The sequence below is a fragment of the Hyposmocoma kahamanoa genome, unplaced genomic scaffold, assembly GCF_003589595.1.
Source record: "Hyposmocoma kahamanoa isolate Upper Pololo Valley unplaced genomic scaffold, ASM358959v1 260, whole genome shotgun sequence".
In the NCBI taxonomy this organism is placed as follows: domain Eukaryota; kingdom Metazoa; phylum Arthropoda; class Insecta; order Lepidoptera; family Cosmopterigidae; genus Hyposmocoma; species Hyposmocoma kahamanoa.
In genome coordinates, this window is record NW_020653764.1 from 50,085 (window position 1) to 59,497 (window position 9,413).

A 9,413-nucleotide genomic window follows, 5' to 3' on the forward strand; every position below is an offset into this window, starting at 1 on the left:
ATAGTAGTCACTTTAATTTAAATATTACAACTATATGTTTTATTAAGAGGGAGCATGCCAAAAAAGTTTTGACGTTGGCTCCGCCCAAATTTGTGAGACAAATATATGCCTGAAGTTTGCGTGACATGCGACAGGAGATGTTGGATTTTGCGCATTAACAGTACCAAATTCGTTTTAGCGGAATAACTCTAAATCTAAAGGGATTCAAAAAAATCCGTAGTGACAGTTGTCGATCATGCATAAATATAATTAATTATCTAATTTTTGTCCTAGTAACCTGTAGCATTTCGAAGATGAATCGAAAAAATGTGAAAATTAGAGGTCATTTCGTGATTTTTATCTATCGAGGAAACTTTATTGTTTTATGTTTCTGATTAATGTCTATGCTTGAATTTAGTTACTCGTACAATATTTTATTTTTAATTTTAAAGTGGATATACCCCGATATATATAATCGATATATATAATCGAAGATTAGGAATTTTTCCTCTGCTACCTCTTAATTTTAGTAAGTACAGGCAAATTTCACAGTCGAACGTGAAGAGAGTAAGAAATAGCTCTAGTGAGCTACGTATTACAGTATTATCTTTTCTGTTTTCTCTCTAAGAAAACAGTAGAACAGAAATAAATGTAGTTTATAAGAATATGTCTCCTGGCCCGGGAAGGAATCGAACCCACGACCTCTGCATGGTAGTCCAGCATGGTTACCGTTAACTACTGAGTAAAATAACTGAGCAAATAAAATAATATAATTAATTTCTTCATTTGTTTCGTTTGCCTGGTTCGTATACTGCCCTGGGAATGAATAAAGGCACAACTGTCATAAAAAGTACGCATAGTTGTGCCTTTGTTCATTACGAGGGCAGTATAATTTTGTGTGATAAAAACACTTTTGGCGTATCATCACATGTGGCTTTATTATACCAAGGCAAACTGGTAAAATGGCTTATAATGGTGAACTAAATAAATAAACGAACTAAATAATAGTCGTTTATGTGACAGTTACATAATGAAAGGCATTAAAATACGAGTGTTTTAATGCCTAATTATGTACAGTTACATACACTGCTTTATCTACACACATTTAATAAGCTCTCTGTGATGTGTTCAGGAACCGCATGTTACGACTGGCGAAATGGTGGCAAATAAATTTTTTCTCACGCATGTTACACAACCGTAGTTTTTATTTTTAACTCATAAGACAAACTGGAACCGGCTCCAACTATCATATCGTTCGATATCAAGTAACGTGTGAAATTGTCAAAATTGTTTGCTATTGACATTTCATTTCGAATAAAACTTCATCTCGACTGATATTAAACTTGAGGTTCAATCAAATTGTTTTGTTTTTCAGGGAAGTTCGAAATTTGAATATAATAATATCATCGAATTCGATAATAACATTTTCACAGATAAGAAATTTGTTCTAACAAAGCACTTTACCTTTATGCTGGTCGTAATTTGAGGTTTTTGAACACATTATAGAGAGTTTATGGTATTATGTGTGTAGATAAACATATATATATGGTGGCAAAACGGGTAAAATGGCTTAATATGGTGAACTAAATAAATAAACAAACTAAATAAAGTCAACCGTGACCATGGGACCTGTAAAGAAATGATGATGATGATGTACCAATACATCGTTTCAATTCTTTTCGTAATTTTTAAGCAGTTACTTACGGAATAATAAAATAATCTTAGAATAATAACGCATAGAAACCTAGTCCGCACACGCTAAGTGAGGCAAATTGAAGCGCGCCCAATGGGCCTACACGAGCGGGCGGGCCTTCAGTGCTCAAGGTCAACTTGCACCGCGAACAGCTCCAGAATTTTAGCTAAAATGACGAAACGTGCGGTAAATGAGTGTAAAAATACGTCAGACAAACATAAAATAGATACTAACATCACATTCCACAAGGAAGTAACGCGTTTCAACTTGTATTTTTATATAAATATTCACTAAAACCGAAAATTAACCTACTACTAAAACTAGCTTACATGAATTTGATTTTTGCCTCTCTTGTGACAGTTCGTTTGATATGAAACTATCGTTCTATGCGTTATTATTCTAAGAAATTATTACAATAATATTCAAATTTTTTAATTCTCAAGTGCACAAGAATAAGGTTATATGATAATATTAAACTAAATGAGTTACGTTTCATAATATGACAAATGACAATAGAATTACGTTCTCGTAAAAATAATTACGCGAAATAATGAAACACGCAGTTATCACATTTTATTCCCGTTTCAAACTTCGGGCTGTTCGTATAATAATGCAAAATAAAGCAAAAGTTGATTATCATATCCATCTATCATTACCATGGTTTCATTGTAACAGCAGAATAAAAGACCTTCCCAAAAAATATCTTACTATGTTTACGAGAATAAAATGATATGTAATTATTATCTTCGCCACTTGTACTATTGCTACCCGCAGAATAAATTGATAAGTCAACGGTGCAATACTTGTTTTCGGCTCAGACACAACGTTAATAAAATGATAATCCACAATATAAATCCAACATGATCATTGATTTCGACTAATTATTTATTATTGAAATATCTCTATTTTGGCTTAACTTACGGCTGTTTCATTTATAATATAGAATGCACAAAACATATTCTTTCCTCAAAGCTATCTATTATTCTACCTACGTTTAGTATTTAAGAACTTATCAATGAAAACATGTTTTTTATTTTTCCTGAAATATTACTTTTCTTGCGATTATCATTTTGTTCTCCGGAGATAGCGATATATATGATGGCAAAACTGGTAAAGTTGGCTTATATATAGTGAACTAAATAAATAAATAAACTTATATATGGTGGCAAAAATGGTAAAAAGCGCCGGCCGCGCCGGCGCTGCTACTTACACTAAGTAAATATTTTCTTAGGTACTTACCTTTCACCGTGAAATTGCTTATAAGGTTTAGTAATAGCTTCAGTCATATGCTCTCGCTGTAGAAGAACATTCGTCATGGTGCCGAAAGGCGGGATGATCGTGGGTGTTTTCACACCCTGCTTTTTGAAGAAACCATAAACTTGCCGCAAGTACAGAAATACTGCGGTTACGAGGCAAACCAGCCATATCGAGACCAGCATCTGCAATAATAATCAGGATTACTTTCAAATTATTTAACAATGTAACACAACCGTTTCTGTTTTACCACATTCACAAAATACTACGGGTACACAGAAAAGCAGTAAATAATCTAACGAACAAACCGGATTGGTGAAAAAATTATTTTATTTATAATTTAATTAATCAAACTGACAGAAACGTTTGTAATTTGAGAAGCAAATGAAAATTATAATAAAAATATTTACCTTACTGGTTCGAACACACTTAATTTTAAAAGTTCAAAGTGTGATTAAACGAAACCTATTTAGTTTGTCGTGAGTCGTAACGGCAATGCTGCCACAGTCGTGAGAACTGCGACAATGAATAAACAAGGCGTGTCTGAGCGTATATACATATAAATTATATTTCGAAGAGATAAGACAAAAAATTATCAAATCATTGGTAAAATTATGAAATTCATTTTTGATATCAATCAACTTGGGCATTAGTAATCGGTATGCGAAATTAAATATTACAAGAGGAATAATTATTTATATATATAATAAAATAGCAAAAAGTTTATCTTTCGCAGTTCAAAAATTATTACAGTTAACTTATCCCAAACTTGTTGTCTTGTAAACCACGTATCATTTGTCAATTCATCGATTTCAAATGAGTTTTGGACAGATGACATAATGTTTGTGAAAAACGTTAGGTATATCAAAAACAGTTATTAAATTTTGTACTTTTTTTTTAACCGAATATCTTGTTTGTTTTGAAATATTTAAGGGTGAATATCTCATGCGTAAATTTTTCGTGTCCAGGCTAAGAATTCTGGTGTAAAGTGAAGAAATATTAATGGCTTATTTTTTATAGTTTAATTATACGTAAAATGAAATGGGGCAAGAATTTCGGAATATTTATTATACAAGAATAATTAATAGAAAATATTAATGTCCCGATTTTCAATTTTGCTGGTGTGTCCACATTCTGTTTCATTGTATAAAATGGTCGTTGTAGTAAAATGTGCACGCTTTTATGAAAAACAATTCCATGTTATGCTATTCACTGTTAGAAATACTAACTAAAATCATTGAAAGTATTGCAATTACCAGTTTGTAGGAGACTGGGTACGTGATCAAATTTTGTCCACGCGAAAATTGTAGTTTTGGTGGCAAATATTCAACTGGTTGCAACTAGTAAGTAGTTTAACTACAGTAGAAGTGTTTAGTGGTCGTGACACGTGTGCCAACAGCACGTGGAGTCCCACTTAATTGAGCTTAGTCCGTCATTTTTGTTTTGTACATTATAGTCGTGTCAATTCTCTCGCGTAAAACCTCGAAAATCAAATAGAATTTCCTTAATAATGCATCTTAGGAGTCCAATGTGGTGTTTCATAAAATATAATTGTTAAGTCTATTTAATTTTACTAAAGTTTCAAGTTTCTGTTTCTCGTAATACATTTTTTGTTACAAGAAATGATAATAAACCTTATACCGCTGCAATATTCGTCGTCGTCTCTTTTTTGGAGAACTGAGTGAATATCTCGAATACGTCGTCGTTCAGATATTTACTTCTAGATGGCAGCACATTTCCACAATGTGCCAACGGAGTAAAATTTAAATTATATTAACAGTCCAGAATTTGTTACATCTTTTTGATTTATAAACTACGATCAATCATCATAATAATAATAATAATAACGCACACACTCAACATAGCCCCGCACTAGGGAAACCCTGTGTCGCGGGTGCCATGGACATACACTTAGACAACCACAAATTGCACCCAAACTCACGAGAGAAAGGGAAGTACTACCATCTTACCTATTTCGGCCGCCAAGACGTAATGTCAGCATTACTGTGTTCCGGTTTGGAAGGGTAAGGGTGCTGGTGAAATTACAGGCACATACATTACAGGGACTTGTCAACTTATGTCTCAGGGTGACGGGCGCAGTGGCAGTGCCCCTCAGATCTTTGCGATTTAAAGCTCTGAGTGGCGCTGCAACTGTTATGGACAGTCGCGCGTCTTACCATCGAGCGCACGACTTGTTCGTCCCGTCACTTGATATTATAAAAAAAATATATAACTTGAGCAAGTCCCGTGTTACCAGCACCCTTATTCAAAACCGGAACGCAATGATTGCTCACAATACTACTTGCCAGCAGAAATCCATATGGAGGCGGTACTGTAGTAGAGGCAGCTTAGGATTTGTATTTAGAATTGTAAGAACAATAGAGTGTTGATGTCGAACAGACATCTAGGAGTTCTGGACAAAGCTTCGAAATTGAATACACGTATAAAGTTATAATATGATATAATCGTCGTTTATATTTATAAAGTACCTCTTGCAGTAGTATTGTTGTAGTAGTACTGTTGAGTAGGAAACCTCAGTATGATATATCACCATATCATATTACTTATGTTGTTGGTGTAGTTAGGATATAGGATATTCGTGTGTCCTTTTTGGTGAATTGTTTTAAGAAAATAAGAAAATCTGATGGAACGTGGATAGCTGCTGGACGAATACTAAGGCAGCTGGGAAGTCAATATTGATGTTCCCCAGTGGACGCCCGATGGTTGCTCTAGCCAGTGATGTCGTCGTAACAGCCAGCACGATGAGGATTGTTATTTGTTTGGAATTGTATAAAAATTCTGGTAGGATTAGGTAGGTATTAGGTTATGTAGGAAGCTTGAATGAAGAATTAAGGTTTTATAGCTAGGATACCTAAATAGCTAGGATAGCTAATAAATATATTTAGATTCTTTGATTAGGATGTGGTCATAGTCTGTCCTTTCAAATAGGTTTTTGACAGATTAAAGCCACAGCCTTCTCGGTGGTTTTGTTTGTTAGTAAGTGATAGCTTGCGAGCAGTGTGTGACTAGCCTGTAGTAAAGGCTGATCACATATTGTTCAGGACGAAAACGTGTTCGCGCCCATGTGATTTTTAATATTGTAAATTTATTATTGTGATTTATTATTATAATTTGGTATTGTTAATTTAGTTTAAGGTTTGGTAAATAAACGAGAGGGAGAGAGGGGTTTTGCTTGGAGTCTGTAGGGTTCTCCCGTCCCGCTCCTGCATTGGTGCCGTCCCGCTCGCACACTTGAATAGAATGCGAGCAGCACGGCGGGCCAGCGATGATATAAAAAGCGGAGCGTTGGGAGCGGAACGACATTCCAAAATTGACTGCACAAGACTCCGAAGGCGTTCCAAATCTCTCCGCGATCCAAGCAAAACCAAGAACAAGAAGCTCAATTTACAACCAGGCGTTTTTTCTCACAATCCGCCCCCACACATATGTATGTTGCCTATCATAGGTAGGGCACTAGCTAGGGATGTTCACCCCTTCGGTTGTGAGGAAGGGGGATGTAGTACAGGCAGCTTAGGTTTTGTATTTAGAATTGTAGAGTGTTGATATCGAACAGACATCTAGGAGTTCTGGACAAAGCTTTGAAATTGAATACACGTATAAAGTTATAATTATGATGTAATCGTCGTTTATATTTATAAAGTAATACCTCTCGCTACGCTATCTGAGCTACGTCTCATGCTGTACTACTTCCCTGGACGAACTCTTTCGTAAAGAGCAACTGCACGATGATACTTCTGAATTTGTTCACAAAATGATAAAGTAGATATTGTAAAGATATTATTCACACGTACATACATGATCAAGATAAATGGCGTACCAAAATAGAATACGTATTCATTATTACGATGCAAAAAATATCATTAGATGTGATGATTAAGATTAAAAACCCCCGTGTCATGATGACTTTGTAGTATAATTTTTTTTTGTGTGTGCTTATCTGGTTAATTAATTAATACAATAGGAAATGATACTATTTTTCCAGATTTAAATCGCATGTATTTGTTTTTTCAATCAAACCAACGATTTGGGCCCTTTACAGGTCATGTCATGGTCACGATTGACTGACCATGGGACCTGTAAAGGGCCCGATCCTATGTGTAACAATCGCGAAAACCTAAGAACTCGATAATTAATACAACTTAGGGTAGCCATACACGGCCTGCTCAAGCCAATGATCAACATACACGAATCGCTCTTGCATTCATAGTCAACTGCTTGAGGCTGCCATTAATAACTGCTGGAGTAGTTGATACCCATTGCAGCACTTGGTATCAACTGCTCAAAAAGTCAATTTCAATTTCATTCAAATCAGTAGCAACATGGATTTTGAAGAAGAAGCACTACCTACTAGCAGTCTACTTTTGCTCAGACGACGACGGCAGCGGCGTAGAATTTGATGGAATGAAAAGAGCGGGCGGAGGTAACTGCGCGAGAGCAGTCGACACCTCGAGCAGTCAGTGTATGCTTAGCGACTGCTTGACTGCACGATGAAATTTCACTGTGCTGCAAATCGCCCGAAGCGTCGCAACTGCTCGAGCGGTTTGGTGTATGTGTGTACATACAAGACTGTAGTTTGCTATGTTGTCGCAGCTTGAAGCAGTCGATACTAGCTGCTTCAATGCTTCTTGCACGCTTGAGGATTTAATGGCGGCTGCTAGTGACGCGGTTGGCGTGGCTGAGTTGTGTGCCACTATAGTATAATTTATGTCTTCGATACGATAAGAAGAAGAACTTTAATATTGCAATACCCTTGCAGGGTCCATGTCCGGTATATTTTTACATATTACATTTTTATTCTTTTACTTAACAATTCCTGTACCTACCGCAGGATGTAATATAATGATAATTATTATGATATTTGCCCGGGCTGTTATTGACAAACAGCTGCGCTGAGGGTTTCTTACTTCTTCAAGTAAACGCCTGCTTCATGTATATACTTTGTAAAGACGTAGTTTTTGGTACAATAGAATATATGCAAGCACGGCATGGTCAACGGTTGCGCTTGCCTCACCCCTCAGCAACTATGTCCACCGCCGCACTCTGACGCAGCAGCGTTAACAATATTGTAGATGAAAACAGAAGAAGAAAGCTCCAAAAAAAGATAACTAACACCATGGCATTCATATTTTTTTAATGTCGATAATGAAGAGCACACTTAACATAGCCCCGCACTAAGGAAACCCTGTATCGCAGGTGTCATGGACAATATATAGATAGAACCACTTCTTACAGAAAAAAAAACATTTGAAAATGACCTTATGTTTAATATAAGACAAAGTTTTCGATATTAGAAAATTTTCATTCACAGCTCTTTTCTAATTTTAAATCGGGCCCAATGACCTCCCTTAATGCGAATGAAGAACGTGGAAGGGTCCAATTTGGAAGGTATTGTCGTTCTGGTCGATGGTGACACTTCGATGGACTTTAGTAGCTGATATGCCATTACTTTCACCTCACAGAGGGCAAATCTTGACCCTGTAATAAGTAAGAGTTATTTTGTAACTTAGTTCATAGAATGATGGCGTATTAACAACCTATTGGTGAGTGTAAGGTAAAGTATGAGAGGATTAAATGGTATAAATAATCAAACACGAAGGGAGACTACTTCAAATGATTAAAATAGCTAATTTTAGTCAAGGGAAACATTCTTTTATTTTTCTTAATAAGATTAGCTGCATTCACATTTTTTTTTAAAGTTTACCTGCAACGGGAATTGTACAACTAAATATAAAAAATAGACACACTGTCTAATTTATTGTAGTACTCGATAGGATATAATATGATAAAGATGAGATCTCTCCAAAGAAAATTGGGTCTTACAGTTAAAGCATCCATGAAATCAGTAATATTAATGTAATATTATTATCGACTCTGACACAAAGGATACGTAGGTATTAAGGCGAGTCTTCAAAAACGAAGCGGGATAAAATGTTCTCCTAGATCAAACGGTTTAAATGTTTAATATCAAATAACGATCTTATAAAAAAATATATGATAGACTTAAGAATATTGTTTAAAGAAAGACGTGCTAATTCGTTACACGATAAATAATATAATATATATAATATATATATAACGATAAATATTTCTCTTTAAAATCCTATAGAGAATCTGCTGAATTTTGGTTTTCAACTGAAGCGCTATACTTATAAAATTCACATTTATGACGAAACATGATGACACGCCGCGCCGCCCGCTGCCTAATAAGTCGCCATCGGGCGCTTGTCAACGTCGGATCTGTGTCAAATTTTCTCTGCCTGTTCTTATTTTATTCATGTTAATTTTAAGCGCGCAGATTGCGGTACGCGAGAGGCGGCCCCCCACACCTCAACTCCTAAAATCTAGGCTCGTTTTGAAATACTTCGCCTGAAACACTTAATATGTAGTACGTGACAGGTATCCCTTTGATTTTTTCCAACCTATATATATATATATATATATATATATATATATATATATATATATA

General features: G+C 35.5%; 2 protein-coding genes across 2 annotated transcripts in view; both read right to left on the minus strand.

Annotated features, from left to right (window-relative positions):
- Positions 1 to 3,468, minus strand: part of LOC113228877 (cytochrome P450 9e2-like) — a 12,451-nt gene extending 8,983 nt beyond the window's left edge. Inside the window, exons 1-2 of the mRNA XM_026462301.1 lie at positions 3,337 to 3,468; positions 2,912 to 3,111 (exon numbers count right to left, since the gene is read on the minus strand). Of these exons, the coding sequence (XP_026318086.1) occupies positions 2,912 to 3,111 (200 nt within the window). The 5' untranslated portion in view covers positions 3,337 to 3,468. The remainder of the gene's footprint in view (positions 1 to 2,911; positions 3,112 to 3,336) is intronic.
- Positions 3,469 to 8,090: 4,622 nt separating this feature from the next.
- The window catches only part of LOC113228873 (cytochrome P450 9e2-like), a 4,223-nt gene continuing 2,900 nt past the window's right edge, over positions 8,091 to 9,413 (minus strand). Inside the window, exon 6 of the mRNA XM_026462295.1 lies at positions 8,091 to 8,422. Coding sequence (XP_026318080.1) covers positions 8,250 to 8,422 — 173 coding nt within the window. The 3' untranslated portion in view covers positions 8,091 to 8,249. The remainder of the gene's footprint in view (positions 8,423 to 9,413) is intronic.